General features: G+C 41.1%; 1 protein-coding gene across 1 annotated transcript; it reads left to right on the forward strand.

Annotated features, from left to right (window-relative positions):
• The first annotated feature begins 157 nt into the window (after nucleotides 1-157).
• On the forward strand, nucleotides 158-16,573 carry LOC147799819 (O-acyltransferase like protein-like). The gene is made up of 15 exons (XM_087133784.1): nucleotides 158-1,546; nucleotides 2,358-2,512; nucleotides 3,312-3,393; nucleotides 4,506-4,578; nucleotides 5,801-5,957; nucleotides 6,352-6,565; nucleotides 7,289-7,456; nucleotides 8,349-8,445; nucleotides 9,057-9,330; nucleotides 10,015-10,094; nucleotides 10,470-10,574; nucleotides 11,092-11,245; nucleotides 12,292-12,475; nucleotides 12,817-12,959; nucleotides 13,199-16,573. Exons 1-15 carry the CDS (start codon nucleotides 172-174, stop codon nucleotides 13,328-13,330), a joined length of 3,393 nt encoding a protein of 1,130 aa, XP_086989910.1. The 5' UTR covers nucleotides 158-171; the 3' UTR covers nucleotides 13,331-16,573.
• Nucleotides 16,574-17,535: the final 962 nt, after the last annotated feature.

Here is a 17,535-nt window from a genome sequence, read left to right on the forward strand (position 1 = left end):
TTCTTTAGGTCTAATACAGACTGCTTATTAAGGTAACCGTATTGTGAAAACCCAGCCAGGTAAGGAAAATTAAACAAACACAGTCTTGCCATAAATCTCCACAAATAGACACAGATATAAGGTCTACAAGGTGGGAGCCATTCCACAGAGAGGAGCACGTTTAGACCAAAGATGGCAAGCTTGTTTCTCATCGTGTTCCTTCTTGGTAGTTTTTTCCCACAAACAAGCAAGGGGCTTGGGGATGACTTTCCCTTGGTATTTCCTGGGGACGGTGCCGGTGACATGATGAGGCAGGTGGTGGCCACGGAGCCGCCCATCGATTTTCTTCAGCAGCTCCAGGACTTGATTCCGGTGAACCCAGCGCAGGCTGAGGTCATTCGACAGCTCATCGTTCAGCTGTTGACGAGTGGCGAGACGGCCACCGCGTCACCAGCCAGCGGACTACAGCAATTCCAGGACCTGTTAGGTGATGAAGTCCAAGCAGCTGTCGTCGAGCAGCTTATCCGTCAGCTTCTTGGAGACACGCAGGTCCCGGAAGGCTTCGTGGAGCAAGTTGCCAATCTACTGATCTCTGGCTCACAAGACATATTGATACAGGTACTCCAGGATCTCCTTGCGCCCTCAGCCGACGAAAGTAACGGACCTCAGGTTGTATTACTCGGGCAAATTATCAACCAGCTGCTTGGTAATGCAGAAATCCCGAACGGCTTTGTCGAGCAAGTGACCAATCTTCTGGCCTCTGGTTCACTAGACGGATTGATCCAGGCTGTCCAGGAGCTTCTCTCATCCTTTGCAGATGGAAGCAATGGAATTCAGGATGTCATTATAGAACAAATTCTTAACCAGCTGCTTGGTGATGCAGAGGTCCCAGAAGGCCTCGAGGAGCAAATTGTAGATCTGATAGCCTCTGGTTCTCTAGACGGATTGATCCAGGTTCTTCAGGAGCTTCTCTCCTCTTTAGCAGATGGAAGCGATGGAGTTCAGGTTGTCATTATAGAGCAAATTATTAGCCAACTGCTTGGTGATACAGGAGCCCTAGATGGCCTCGTAGAACAAGTTGCTGATCTGCTGAACGCTGGCTCGCTAAACGGCTTGATCGATGTTCTTCAGGAACTCTCTTCCTCGGCCAACAGAAGCAACGAAGCCCAGACCATTATTATGGAGCAAATCATCAACCAGCTGCTAGGGGACACACAAGTCCCGGACGGCGTTGTGGAGCAAGTTGCCGACCTGCTTGCCTCTGACTCACTGGAGGGCTTGATCCGGCAATTCCAAGACTTTTTACTGGCTGCGGCAAACGGTTCAAACACAGGGCTGGACTTTTTCTCGGATAATTCGACATTCCTTCAAGACCCACTGCAACTTCTGGTGAATCTTAGCTTGGTGCCAGAGGAGATCAATTGGCAAGACATAGCACTGACCTTTCAGGGGGAGCTTCAGAGGTACATCCAAAACAACGTCCTCCAAAATGTGTCCACCGTATGCGCCAACAACACTTTGCAATTTCTTACTGATATCGCGAGCGGAAAGCCCTATGCGAGCCAGAGTAAGTAGACTACGGTTACTTTCCACGTTGTATTTGTTTCCTTGAATTTGGTCAAGCCTGACATGAACTGTTTTTCACGTCGCCAAATTCCAAGTTATAGTAAAAATTTAGAAATTTGCATGGTATTTAGAAATTCGCAATGATTTTCAACTTTCACATGAGTGGAAAAAAAATTGTCAACTCTTTTAAAGAAGACGAAACTACATCCGAGAGGCTCATAGACGATTGCAACTGTACCTTGAAGTTCCTGACTAATTTTGTACTAAAACCTTTTTGTATGCGTGGAACTTGGAGATACAGTAAATACTAACTGCTGAGCATGGATTCAGAGGAGCCGCGTGGGTCATAACCCCTTTCAAAAAGGGGCTTTGCTTAGTTTCGGAAATATAAGGAAACAGGCAAGTTAAGGTACTTTTCCATTCTTAAAATACCGAGGCGCTGAAGTACTTTTCACAATAACTACACCTTACACAAAATGCTATCATTTCCCAGCTCTTAAAAAAACCCGGAATACGTTTTCTCCATGGATCCAGAGAGATCAGATAACAAAAATAACTTTTTTTCTCAAAGATTTCGGAACAGCGTATGTTTTAAAATTTAATTGGAATTTCCCAATTTTGATGTGGTTTCCTTTAGCAAAGCTTGATGCAGCGACGACAGTTGCGTTAGTATTGTGCCAGAGCAACACATTAACCATATTAACCAAACAGTCACTTTTTTGGTTTTACTTTTTAAAAATTTCCATTGTTATGCAGACATTGCTATGCAGCCATAAACTGAAATACGCAAATTCATTTTTATATTTATGTAGTGTGGTTATCCAATGGTGACTTTCTGAACATGGAGGCCCTGACTACTTACAACACCCATAGTATCGGTAATGTGGAGCAGTGTCAAGCAGTCAAGGAGTGGAACACAGACGCCCCGTTTGAGACGCAGTACTGCACTCTCGCTTACTTGGCCTCGGTATGTATCAGCGGCAATTATCGAGCAATGGTAACAAATGCAGCGGGACAATACTGATTGCTCTGCTCGTTTCACATGAAGACCTTTATTCTTTGGCCAAACAGCGACTGGCAAAACTAGGTTGACCATGGGTATACGAAGAAAATAATAATTCACAGTGTTAAACAATTTTGTGAAATGTTGACGACTTAATAATAAAAACTTCTATTAACCACTTACAATGTCAGCCATTTGAACCGTATGTAGGAAAATGTCGATTACGAGGCAGAAGTTCTTCTCAGTTGCCCGACCCTACAAAATAAGAGAAAGGTCTATAATGCGATCACTATAGCTGCGTCTTTCCTCGTTGTTGGAATACCGTAATCTGAAAGTCAAGTCTGGATCAAAATTATGTTTCCAACATGTGAGAGCAACGCGTGCCACAATACAGGGCTACCCCACCCAACGTACAACAGAGTACACGTGTTTATCACGTTTAACCCTCCCCGTTCAGTGTCGCGTGTAAAATGCTAAATATTCGGACAGAAAAAATGGAGATTGTTGGAACTGGACCGGTTTTGTAAGGCTTGTTGCAGTGAAAGCATTTTTACCATCAATGATAGCACGTATTTATTTTCAAAGTATTACGCAATTTAATTAAGTGAAAAGAGTAGGATTATCCTGCCCAGAAGTGAAAAGTGCGGGAGTAGAATGTTATCACTTAGAGTGGTGTTTTTTGTCGAAACAGTCTCCCTGAAACAAGTTGCAAATCGGTCCTGTCTATCTCCTGTTGTGACTAACATTATGACTTAAATTTCAGGTAGCGACTCTTAGCGTTGGCACGTGTGTACCCTCGAGCTGTTCAAATGTCGACCTAACGGAGATGTTTGGAGCCATTCCAGGTAGAAACAGCCTTGCACTAAATTTTCTACTTCAAATCCCCCCTTATAATTTATCCCTGAAAGGAGGTTCAACTTTTTTAAAACAATGGTTCATTATTATGTACATACAGTATTTCTTTATACCTCACGAGCCAGCCAACCGGAGCGGACTTTGAAAATGAGCCACACGATCCTGAAAACAAAGAAATGGTTTAAAAATAATTGAGCTATCAGCCGACTGAAATGCGCTGAACCATGCATGTGCCTGCCATTTTGGCGTGCACGTAGAGTTCTTGAAAGCTTGCTCTTACTGCTTGTTCCTTGACGTGAATTTCAATGCTGTCAGAGGCACTATATGTTCAACTTGTTTTGGTTGAAGCTGAAGAACTGAATAATATTTATGGTTTATATTATCTAAAAGCTTTCAGCTCAATTGGGCGGAATATTGCGGAGTAAACTAGCTAGCAGGGTTTATTTTCTCTCCAAAGGGGACACACATGAACAGGATTTCCAAATGTTAAAATCTTTGAATTATTCATAAAAGAACACCACGGTTGATTCCACAACACAGTTAGCACAAGTATCAACATAACAACATAGTATATTTCCCTGCCCTGGACTTCCTGAGAAGCCAAAACAACAGAACCTCAAAATAGTAGCAATTTCAGGTGCGCATCCAAAAAGCATCCAGAAAAAAGCTCCTCAAAAGGGAAGCAGGCGGCTAGCAACAGCATTAATTGGCAATAAACAAGGCTACATAAGTGTCCGTTACAATGTTTTCTAGTTATAGAAAATATTTCTAGTTATTTCTAGTTACTTCACATCTCCGTGGTCACTCATTTGTACGTTGATCGACTCACTAACTCAGGCCCCAGTTTCTGCAGCAAATTTTCACTGCAACTTGTACAATTTTCTACATCTTCAGATTATTTGGCAAAGTGTGTACATGTAGTTGCAACTTTAACATAAATCCTAAATTCGTACAGATGATAATGTGTTGTTTATGAGCATCATACCCGTGTTCTATTATGACAAACATGTTCTTATTCCTGTGTGTAATGCACTTCACAACCAAATATAAATCCAAAAATCTAAATCTATTAAGTAACCATTTCTTTCAATTTCTATTACAGGTCTTGAGAGACAAAGTATCGTTTTCAGTTGTATGGTTAATTACCCTTTGAAAACAGGAGCGATCGTAACAATGTAAGTGCTAATGATTTTCCTTTCTTTCTGTTCCCTTCCTTTTTTAATCCTTGATATCATGGAGTGGACCACAGCGTATACTTGTCTTCTAACACAAATACGACATAAAATACCTCTAAACATATCTTTACATGGGATGGTCATTGAGCATTCTCGCGTAGCCTACCCTCTAAATGCCGATCTTTTATATGATAAATTTGTCCAAGTCTGGTATAAATCAATGCCATTCTCTTTACAGATTAATTAATTAAACAACGACATATCTCTTTTTCTACGTATTCTTGCAATATTTTTAACAATTCAAACAAGCCATAGCATTCCAATCCATTTCCCCATGCCACCTTTGTCCACTTGTGAGGACTTTCGTGCAAGTACAGCTGGATTCCGTGAACAAAGATAACGCCCCACCCGAACGAGGGCTGTAAAGCACAGTACAAGAGTTCACATTCTGTAATAGTTTTGCCTGAAGATGCAGTATTTGTTGCCCATCTCGCATGGGCGGAGCCAGAATATTTTCTCGACTAAGGCAAAATGTTGTGCTCCTGAACGGCAAACTGATAAAGTTTGAAATCGGAATGAATCAATTCCGATCATACTTTCGACCAAACGTAAGGCTTTTAACCCCGCCCCTTTCATGTCTCTATGTCAGTTTCTTAGCTTTTTAAAAATTACCTTTTTTATTTTTCACCCTCAATATCTTCCTGACTTGTCTGTAAATCAGGTGTCCGTACATCAAAAGAAACGTCTGCGCACTTAGTATGCATAGCTCTACTGCTAGCAGAGCGTATTTGCTTGTGAATGTTGACTCTTGGGATTTTAAGTGAAAAGTAATTGTCCCTGGCTGGGAGCCAACAACATTCCATTAGACGTGACAACAGAAGGCGCGCCCCTTGTTTATGAACGAATCCCTTGCCCACTCGATAAAAAAGCAAACCATGACATGCAAAAATAACAGTGGCCTTTATTTGGTGTGCTTTCTACTGAAACGTACATAAGTGCTGTGATTGAACCGATAGCTTGAATCTGTGGTAATGATTAATAATTAACAATATATTAAACGTGCACACAAGCTTCGTTTTGATCCACGTCGTTGACCACTATCTCGTAACTTGTAGGGGAATATTTGTTTTTGAACAAGACGAAAGTGACAAACAATTTCATAACAAGATGAGTCGATCAGTAGCACAAGACTTCGTATTTTATTGCTCCCGGTACCTTACAGATGCATCTTGTGGGTGTTCCTGCTAATGGTTGTCATAGGAACTGTGTACCACGTGACTTTCCACAGACGAATCCGGGCCAATATCACTAAAACAAAGGCTAAAATTGAAAAGATGGAGGAAGCCCTTTCTGGAAGGAAAATTAAATCAGTGAAAGAGGTTTGTATTTCACTGTATACTGAAGAATTGTGTCCATGGCCACAACGTCACTCTGTAGTGTCCCCGGCGATTTATTCGGTCTGTGATTTTACATATTCACATGGTGTCGAGATCTTTATACGAATCTTCTATTTTATGGAGTCATTTTAGGTCACATTTATTGGCTTTGCCGACACAATACATAAATCAATTCCTTATGATGATAAAATCCAATCATGTTCATACTTATTACGACATGCGGATATTTAGGGGCCACTGGGGTTATTGCAGGTACACCGGTTTAAAGTTTTGATTAAGTTTTGACTAGAAAGCCTAAAGAGAAGTATGAAATGCAGTCGGTATGCTGGAGAGTCACTTGACGTGCAGAATGCTTGTCACCTGCATCCTTTTGTAGAAGGAAATCGAGCATGGGGCCGATATCAACGGAAACTTGAACTTGACAGGAACGAAACACTTCAGCAAGAACAGCCACAATGCTTATAACAATGATGGCTTCGTCGACGTAGAGGGCGCTTTGGAGGCCACAGAAAATGCCGTTCTTTCAACCCACGCACCTGAGTACTGTACATGCGTTATTGAGGGCAATAAGAAAAAGGCGAAGAAAATGGGTATGTTGTAACGTTTTTATTTTAACTAACTGAAAAAAATTATACCTGCACCAGAAAAATACAGTATACATGGTTTTACAGACATACGTTTGACACAATTAAGACCGGCTACAACACTTGTATTAATGGAAGGTGCAAGCCCGTGGGCCGATCGGGCACTTTTCCTATTAAACGCACAGATGACTTCTGCTAAGTAGCGTAAATCTGTGTTGGAAATTGGGGATGGGGAAAGGTGGGGGTGATTTGCCTGGCCATGGAAATTTGGAAACCGCGGGTGGGGTAATACCGTATACACTATATAGGGGGCGATGTTCATGACAAAGGTGCACGTCTGTAATGTGTATAGGTCCTATACGTATCGAAATCCATGTAGAATCTTACATCTGAATGGCATATTTATGGCGTTTTAAATTGCTTTTCTCTTTTTAGTGATATTGCAAACATTTTAGCCGTTGGGAAATCCTGTAAATTCTTAACAGCCGCTTTAATGTTGTTGCTAATACATGTACATAAAAAGTGTGTGGGTGATTCAGTATCCATCCCCTACCTCAAAAAGTGTAGGGGGATATATACCCCATCATCCCAAGATTTACGTCCATGCTTTTGCTGAAGCGGAGACTTCATGTGTAGATAGATATACACCTGTCAATGAGCCAGTCTTTCTCTTGAGACTTCTGAATGCATTTTCATGGACACGATGTCCATCTGTTGTTGTTTTACCAGGTTTCCTGGATACCTTTCTGATGGGATTTTCGGCGCTGCACAACGGTGCAAAGATCATGAATACCAAAGAGGTAGCTGGAAACCTGGGCGCCCTGAACGGGATCCGTGTCATCAGCATGTGGTGGATTATTCTCGGCCACACCATCTATTACATGACTACGTTTTTAGGTATTTTTTCGCATCTTTACCACGAGACACACGTCACTATTAAAACTGAATCAGGAAGTATGTAACTTGGTCTTAAGATACATGATCACACCCAAACATTAAGGCCACGCTTAACTTCACGCAAAACTCAAATCTCTCGATTTGCTGAACGTTTATGTTTATTCGCTCCGGGCGGAACAAAAGAGGGCGTGTTTTGTATACTCGCCGCATAGGCGCGCCACAAAGCGCGCAAGTATATGCACCTTTGACGCAGAGCGCGCCAAGAACGCGTAACTAATTTATTCCTGTCATGTATGGTCTTTGCGTACACACAGAAAGCGTGCAAGACTCCGCTTGTAACCACCTGTCTTTCTTTACGCCGATTAGGGGTGCACTTCAGCTCGGGGCAGATGAAGTGACTGAAATCAATCTTGCCTTCATTCGATTCGTCAAATAAAAATATTACAGTGACACAGAATGATCATTGCAAAGAGCAAAACGAACAAAGGAAGCTTTTCCCACCTATTGTGCAATGTCGGAATCTTTTTCTCCTGGGTTGAAAAATCTTACACAGTGTTAATATCCCTTAATCTATAATTTAGTCATTCGAGGAGGGAACACTCTTGGGTCTGACCCCTTCCCCATTCAAAAAGTACTGGATCGGTAGCTACATCAAAAAGTCACGCGTGAGACTAAAGAAGCGAGGTTTTGCCGCTTCTCCCTCCCTTGACAGCGTAATCCTATTAATAATGCCTTCCTCTCTAATGAGCCCAATTCATTCCACCAACAAGACGCCCCTTGCAACTCCCAAGGGGCTTCCATTTGATTAGCCCGATTCCTGGGGGAAATTCTAAAGGTGCGTGTACTCGTAGTTATATATCACATGAATTCTGTACTTTTTTTATTTTGGTAGATGATCCTCTCTATGCGGGCACCGAGCTGTACTCGTCGTTCTGGTTCTCCGTTATTTTGTATGCCACGGTCTCCGTGGACACTTTTTTCTTTCTTAGGTACTGTCTACACATTCTTACCCGCATTGCTGTGTGGATTGATATAGAATTATTCTTATAAATGTGCACTGAATCTTCATGTATTCGAGCCTTATCCTTTGTATCACTTCCGTGCAGCAACTGGTTATCATTGTCACCATTGTCACCACAAATCATCATCACCATCATCTACCCTCGCAACCACAGTCACCACCATACTTCATCACCATTCAATGCCATGGATCTGAGAATTAGCAGTGTGCCACCGTGCAGTAGTAGGCCTACAAAGTTATTCATAAAGAAAAATTCAGACCAATTGCTCTAATTAATGTCGTCTTCATCTCTTCGTACTAACGAGAAAATTACGTGAAGTTGGATAATCCACTAGAAATTGTCTACTGCATTGAAGGATGAGGAGGGACGTGCATGCCTCTCTTCCATATCACTTGCTTCAAAAGTATTGAAAAGGTACCCAAAATCTAGCTTTGCTGTTCAGAGAGCCTAAAAAGGGTTACAAAATTTCCAACCCTGCAAACAAAATCCATTCCCTCCCACTCCCGAAAATATTATTTGAATCTGCTTCGCATTCTGAGGTTGTTCCTAAGTTACTACGTTTGTGTACAATATTGCAGCGGTCTCCTTCTGGTCTACCTCACCTTGAAGCACCTCGAAAAAGCCAACGGCAAACTGAACTGGGCTCTCTTCTATCTCCATCGCTTCATCCGCATCACTCCGACCTACATGATCTGCATCGCGATCTGGACCACCTTGGCCATTCATTTCGGCCAGGGTCCGGGTAAAATTGACTTGTTCGAAGCCCAAGCGGAAAACTGCCGGGAGTCGTGGTGGACTAACCTACTCTACATCAACAACTTGTATCCGTTTCCCGGTGATTTGGGAAAACAGGTGAATAATGTGGGTCCCTCGCAGATCTTAAGCAGGATGCCACCGAGTTGATTTCCCTTCCAAGCAAATGTCGGTCGAGAATCTGTCCCAAAAGTATAAGGGCAGTTTGGTCAGGCACAATTTTTGCTATGCAGTAGCATGCATCTTCTGTGGTTTGCAAACTTCGTGTACGAAGTAACTCAAAGCCATTGACTCCTGAAAACATTATTCTCTGGAAAGTCAAAGTCAGGGTAGGCTATATAACTGAGTCAAGGCTCGTAATCATTAGAGTGGAGTGTATGCAGCCGCATGGCGTGCCATTTTTTGTGTAAGTTTGATCAATGCTTTAACCGACTGCCATTGTTACAGCTGTACAGCTATCGGGAATTCCAAATTTGTTTGCAACACTCAAGATCTCACATTTTTCAGATTGTTTATTGCAATTTCGATTACACTAAAATAAACAAAAAGAGTGGCATTATGTTACTGCAACAGACATCATGGCAATTTTCAGTTTTTAAAATGAGATCACAGTCTTGTCGATTGGATCTATTCTCCAGATTTGATTGTGTTCGCCAGAAGATTGTCCGCATCAAGTTTCACTAGTTGTGTATAATCAGAATCAACAAATATCTTCTCTTATTATGCAACTTTGGCATAACATGTCAAACCTTTCAATGTGTATTTTTCTCATGACTGTTATAGTGTATGGGTTGGTCTTGGTATCTGGCTAATGACATGCAGTTCTTCGTCATCAGTCCTGTCATCATTTATCTACTGTACAAGTGAGTGCAGGAATTTCCTAGCTTTTCCAAAGCATGAAACTAAGGACAGAGACAAGTACGAGTGAAAATATTAAAATGGAAATATTTTTATAAGGAAAAACTGTAAAAAAAATCGATGAAATCGACAGAATAAATTTACCGGCTCGTTTCGTGGCCATTTTCAATCCAAAAGATTATAAAAGAGTAAAAAGAGTGCAATGTATAATATCATCGCTGTGCTGTTAAATCGGAGTGCATTTAATTCTCAGTTTTTAAAAAGCATTTCGAATTAGTTCCTCATAGGGACATAATGCACCCTACCTCTCTCTTAACAGTAAAGATACATCGCCATTGAACGAGCTGTTTTTACTGAGTGATGTTCTCCTGCTTTTTCAGGCATTCGAAGATGGGAATTGGACTGATTGTGGCATTGTGCTTGGGTTCCTTTGGCCTCACTGCTTACATAGCCACCTACTACGGTGTACCTCTTGGAGCCAGCCTGTGTGTATTCATCCTGTATTAAAGAGAATCTAACTGCTTTTGATATAGGCGTAATTGGGATATCTTTTGTTCTTAAAAGACATCAGTGCTCTTTTTGGAATTTATAAAATTGGCAATGTTGGCGATGATTTTAAATAATCCGAAAAAATGAAATGCTGACAAAAGCCTCATCCATTGGCAGTTTCAGGGCTTTTTATAAACAAGGGAACTTTGATCTTACACACGTTCATTTTAGAAATTCAAACCAATTTTCGGAAAACCTTTGCTTGTTTCTAATTTTTTCTGTCTTCGAAAACGAAATGTTAACAATTTTAAATCATTTTCAGTAACCCGATAATTCAATAGGTCTTCCATCGTCAATTGAACGTCTGCAGGACCAACAGATATAAAACTGTCCCTGAGATGTAAAGTTTTTTATCTACTTATCAAGGGGTTTTAGTTCTGTCCCCAGCATTTTACTGAAAAGGAAGGCAAAATGAATAAATAAGTCTTGAATTTACTCTCATCTCACCAACAGACCTTACAACAACAACACTGTTGTGGTCTATGAGAACTTTGCAGCTGATATTATCTACAGCAAGCCATATTGTCGCATCCCTGCTTATTTGGTGGGCATGGTATTCGGCTACATCTTTTTCAGGCTCAACGGTCGGCCTTTCAAAATGAACAAGGTGAGAGCCTTACAAGGGTTGACTCCTGAAACCAAAACAAGCGCTGCCAAACCCAGCCTAAGTGAGTCTACCAGCGTCATCCAGCTGAACCCATCCCCACGCAGACCAGACCAAATTCCTATGCAGTGGCGTTTCCAGGTCTTCGGTCACGGCGGGAAATGGAAAGTTTTTCCAAAGACGAATGGTTAAATGTTTACATCGATAAAAAGTCTTATCCCCCAGAATATGATGGCTGCACCAATTTTAAAATGCTCCATTGTTTAAATTTACAACAGATGTTGGGGGAGGGCAACTCGTCCCTGTTCAAACCTAATCCAGCAACTCAAATCTTGCAATGCAGCAACATTTGTGTACTTGTAATAGCAACCGAGGGTTCAGTGTCATAAGACAAACTTAAAGCAAACCAGGGCCTCTTGCATTATCAATAGCCAAGGAAGCCAACCTTAGCTTACTATGCTTTGAAGTCTACTCATACAATACCACTCTATGTGACCCAATCCTCGTACCCTATCCCACACAGCCCATTTTACCAAACTTCGTCCTATCCAACCCAATTCAACCCAGCCCAAACCAATTATATTCTAACCGATACTTTCCCCAGCTAATCACCGCACGAACGAACCAAGCCCGATTGCACAAACTGAAACCCCACCAAACCAAATCAACATCTTGCTGATTGTGGATGTTCACCTGCATGCAGTAGCCTACATGTTGCACATCAAAATAATTTAAAGGAGCAGACCCCCTCCCCATTTCACCGAAAAATAAAGAAATAAAAAAGAGGGAGGGAGGAAGAAGAGAAAAGAGGGGTCAAACTGCCTGAAATTGCACCCCTAGAATCCAATCCAATCCTCGAACCCTTTAAGCGGCCCTGGACCCAAGGCCGTAAGGGCTTCGTGCTACGAGCTTAAGGGCATTATTTTTACCATGCTACTTAAGTCAGTGACCCCCCCCTTAGAAAATACTGTATCCGCCTCTGACGAGGAAGCAAACTTCTCATCCATCAAACCATCGTACGTAACATCCAATTCTTTTCCTTGTTTCAGTGGGTCAATATCATCATGTGGATTATAGCAGTCGGTGTAGGTCTGGCAATCGTTTACGGACCGTATCGCAGCGATGGAGAACGCCTACCACAGTACGCTGCAGTGATGTACACCACGTTTAGTCGAGCAGGTTTTGTCATGGCTGTGGGCTGGGTAGCGTTTTCCTGTGTCGTTGGATACGGAGGTAGGAAATCTGGCTCACAGGTTCCTTATTTTTCAAGTATCAAAAGCAGAGTAAGTCATATGTAAATCTTGACTTACGATACAGTCTTTCAAAGCTTTTTTATGCGTCCTTCCTTGAGGATTCTGATGTATGCTTCATAACTGAAGTGTGCAGCACCTGCAGCAAGCGTGCTCATTCCAGGGATTGTGAAGATGATCTCCTAACAATAATCATGACGATGACGCTGGGACTGGTGACAGTACGGGGATTTCACCAGTGACGACGACGTTGATAAAAATGAGGGACTTGTGTTGCCCTAATAACCAAGAATAGTTATTACTTAGTAATATCATTACCTGCAGGACCCGTCAATAGCCTTCTGAGCTGGAGTTTCTGGGCCCCACTAAGCCGTATCACCTTCTGTGCTTATCTTCTCCATTCTATCCTCATCTTTGTCTTCTACTCGACTGCGAAGTCTCAGTATCACTTCACCTACATCCAGCTCGTGAGTGACTTTCTGTCCTCTGTTGTAATAAACTGACACTCTTAAAACACACGCCCTTCTAGTTACGTCAGGGATCAGGGATCTTGTTAAGGTCTTACTGGCCTTACTGGCCTGGATATACAACAAAAGTGCCTCTGTTGTTTGAGAAAAAGGAAACGAAAAATGGAATAGCCACATTTTGATTGGTCTCATAACATCATTTATAAATTCGATCTCTTCTCTTACCAAATTCCCTGCAGGCTTCAAGTTTCATTGGGAACACGGTGCTGTCCTATGCCGCGGCGTTTATACTGTCCATCGGCGTGGAAGGGCCGGTCATGGGTCTGGAGAAAGCTCTACTCGGTGGAGGAGCTGGAGGCAAGAAGAACTAAGGAAGAGAACTCTGGAGGGGCTCAGAATGAGGTTGAGGATGTATCCCAACTTTGCTCGTACTGAATGAAGACGTGCTGAACAGATCAGCATTCAGAAATCCTGCTACAATCCCAAAATTTCCAGACTATATCAGCGTTTGTAAATTCCTCATAAAGCTTGTATTTTCTCCAATGAAACCAAGAAATCAAACCAGATGTCTGTGATTTAACGAACAGAAAACAATTTGATTTTAGTTATGAGCATATTTACCATGTAAAGTGTCAGTGGAATTCCTTTACGATAGTGTGCCATGATAAGGTCACGGGCAACCTCCTGGGCATGCTTTACAACAAATAACAACTTTAAGGATTTTTAAAATAATGGAAATTAGCTCAAACTTCAAAGTCCTGTGGTAGTCTTGTTGTCTCATAGTTTTCTTCATTTATATACGCATAGGTTTTTCCTATCTAAAGTTGCTTTAGGCCCAACAATTTCGCATCGCCCTAGTTTGGAGGCTTATTTTTAAGTTGGGATGAGTCCAGATCACAGGCGCATAGACCAGGGGATGAGCTATTGAAATCCCCATACTCATACACATTTCCTCTTTGTAGAAAAACAATTATGTGTGTTACTGACAACCCAACAAGTAAAATGAATTCAATAGATCTCAATATGCCGTTCTGACGTAATATTCTAGAGGAATATATTCCAGATCATAAACATTGCCCCCTCTGTAGTTTCATAATATGGTGTGACAACCCCTTACCGGTTTTCTAATTTCCATGGCATGACAAGTCTTCCCCCACCATTTCCCGCCCGAGTCCCAAATTTTCCGGCTCAAATCCACGCCACTTTGTAAGATCACGTGCCGGGTACTTTTTTAGAAATTATATACAAAACTCAGAAATAAGATTATAAAGCCATCTTAATGCTCGGCCTAACAGTGACAGCGAAAGAAATTCGACGTCTTGCAGCCACAGTGGCTTGCGTCAAAACTAGCTGTGAAAGCTGTTGGATGATTGTCTTTTGACATTCATGTCGTCTTTCAGTTAGAATTCACGCCCAATGTGAGATGGCTTTTGCTTGCTTAAGTTACGACAAGTTAAAAATGGCTGTGTTATGTTATACCACTTAAAGGCTGGTTCATACTTAGCGCAAAGGCGAAAACGGACCCGAATTTGGAAGGTCAAATAAATATCCGCTTTAACGAAATTCACAAAAGTTGAACACATTTCAACCTGAGCGAAATAGCGCTGCAATATTTTTCCTGACGTTGAAATGGCTTCGCTTTCGTATTCGCCTGAAATATGAACTGGCCTTTATACTAGGGGAAGATTGTGACAGAAATGTCCTGCATTATGCCGGGAATAGAAGTTCCTGTCGCCTCTAATCAGCATAAAAAATAACTAAGACCTTGGACAAGGAAGACAGAGTCGTTTCCTCACAGTTCCACTGTCATCTGTTCTTGCTCTGAAGACTCTGAGAACAGTGTAGCGAGTGAGCCGTGTAGGCCTACGATAAAAGCTTCATTGCAAATGCGGCAACGTAATACATGAAATAGATTTTAGTTTGCAGCACCTTTTATCACCACAAAACAAAACAGCACTTCGAAACTGCATGTTATTCAATATATATAGTTCCAATTGTTCTGAAGCGTTTGTATTTAATTTTGTTATGTTTAATTCGCATTTGCTATCAGTAACGTAGACAAGTATGCTACTGTGTACATTTGTTACGATTTTCCCTCGCTGAATTGTGGAGTTTGCAACCGCATTTGATACTAAACAGCGCGAGTGGATGGCATTGACTTATATCAGTTCCGTGCATTTGTACAGCATCATCGATTTTATCACTTTTCAAATTTCCTACGTGTACCATGTTTCCTTTATGTTTCGTTACACAGTACAGGGTGGGGCAAACCATGCAGCCGTGTCTTTTCAACTTTAGTTGATACTTCAGACTTTAGTTCATATTATCAGTCTCTTCAAAACTCTCAAATTTACCAATCCCAGAAAAAGACTCAACCGACAACCCTCCGAGGAAATGAAGCCAGAAAAATTAAAGGCAAAAGTGGGTGCTTCACTTTTCAGAAATCGCATCAAACAGTTAAATGGCATCGTTTTACCCACAACACTGTAGCATCAATACAAAACAATATACGTGTAGTCCACTATTTGACTCCCTGGAGCCGTTTAGGTTCAACTTGTCAAGCTGGACACAGGAGTTCCATCATATCCCATCTCGCAATAATTGAAGAGCGGAGTACAACGATGTTAAGTGGGTAACTCAAAGATTCCTGCAAAACAGTCGAAGTTATCTAAACATTTTCCGTGACATCTCTGAATATTTCCTATGACAATGCATGACTTTTGTTTGCACCGAAATTAGGAAACGTTATGTTCTTTGCTGGATCTTATAGATCTCAATTAAGACTAGATTAAGAGATATGGAGGCTAGTAGAGACCCATACCGAAGCATCAGTTCAGCACAAATAATGGCCCTTTTCTTTTCATGTAGGAATTAAGTATATATTTTACATACCCTACAGGTAGTTTTTATATACATGCATGTCTAACAATACAGTATAGTGTTTTGTATGGACCGGGAATATATTTCAAATCTGAGAATGCTAAAGGTGTTAGGTAGTTTCGATGTATCTTTAAAATATAAATTGAAATACTTCAAAAAGGGCACGTGAACATATGAACCCTTGTTGAGATTGTTTTGTTAGGTTTTTTTTTGTTTGTTTGTTTGTTGGAAATAGAAAGGGATTGCCAGGGTAAGAAAACAAGAGAGGTGCATTCAAAAACCTCTATGGCCCAATGCTTTGATTAACAAAAATGCTCATTGAGTCTGATTATCACACTTCGAGCGTCTTACAGCCATCAGTGATCACCTTAAACCCTATGAAGCTGGTCCCTTACAGTACTGACAGAGACAAGAAAATGATCTCATTGCCCGGGGTGACAGTGTTCTGTAAAGGCCGATACCGTTCTCAAGTTGATGGCGCCTATCATTTCATGTTCAACTTGATGCTGAGCTCCTTATGTGTTAAGTTGTGGTAAGCGGCGCACCAGCTATTAAGCTTCCCAGAAACATAAAGTGACAATAAGTAGGCCTATAGAAATGTTCAAACTGTGCTCGTTAATGTCACACTGTGATGTTTTTTCCCAGACCTTAAAATTTGTTGAAGGTCCCTTAATATCCCACAGCTCCGAGGCAAGGCTGTACCTTTTGAGCCTATTGAATAATCCTTTCCTAATTGCTTTGCCTATATAAACACGAAGTACTCTGTCTGGTTACCTCTATTTCTTCTGCAAATAATTTCTCAACAAACACCCGTGTCACTACCTGATAATTTACATCTTTAAAAACTAACTGGATGCATGCTGGCTCTCCCTGCTCTGTATGTATGAGAGGAATGAAGATATTCACAGCTTAAGGTTATCACTTAATACACTGAGGGAAACTGAATTCATTGTGTCAGTCAAACGCAAAGCTTACGCTATATACGTTATTTTCTTCTATAGGCGAGAGGTCCTAAGCATTTTTACAAAAGATTCTTGAACTTGAATCAACAAAGCAGGCCCAAGTGAGTCAAAAGTCGCCAGAGCAATATTTGAGTGAAGAAGCCTTCTAGAAAATCTTGATTCGTGTAAATCAATGGGAAACTTAACATTTTTTACCTTCCTTCCACTAGGATGCCTATATGGGAGATATGTCAGAAGAAAGAACTCATCTCGAAATTCAGTTTTACATAAATATGGTCACATTTGAGGGAATCCGGGCACGACTACCATTGCAGAATGCTGAAAGAGTTCCTATAACATGACATTATCCTTAGTCTGATGACGGGGTCATTATTAACAAATCCTGACAGGAAAAAAGAGAAAATGTCCAATGGAGGACAAGGTGTCGTCTTAATTCCATCAAGTGGTCAATGTGACCTATGTTTGTGTTGTCGCGGAGGCTGTTTCTTGGTATAAGACTGTTTGATAAAGGGTCTTTAAAGATTTTTACTCGATAGAATTGTTATGAGATGAGATAATTTATTAGCAACCATTAGCGGATGGATTATACAAAAATCAGTATTTAAAAAGCTAAAATTCACTAATGACTGGGAATTTATCGAAGTAATTATATACTGGAAACAGCAAATCTTGCAATAACATCAAAAAAGTCTTATAAAAAATATAAATCAAATGACATTTAAAACAACATATAT

The sequence above is a fragment of the Acanthaster planci genome, linkage group LG02, assembly GCF_054643075.1.
Source record: "Acanthaster planci isolate LZ-2023a linkage group LG02, COTS_SCS, whole genome shotgun sequence".
In the NCBI taxonomy this organism is placed as follows: Eukaryota; Metazoa; Echinodermata; class Asteroidea; order Valvatida; family Acanthasteridae; genus Acanthaster; species Acanthaster planci.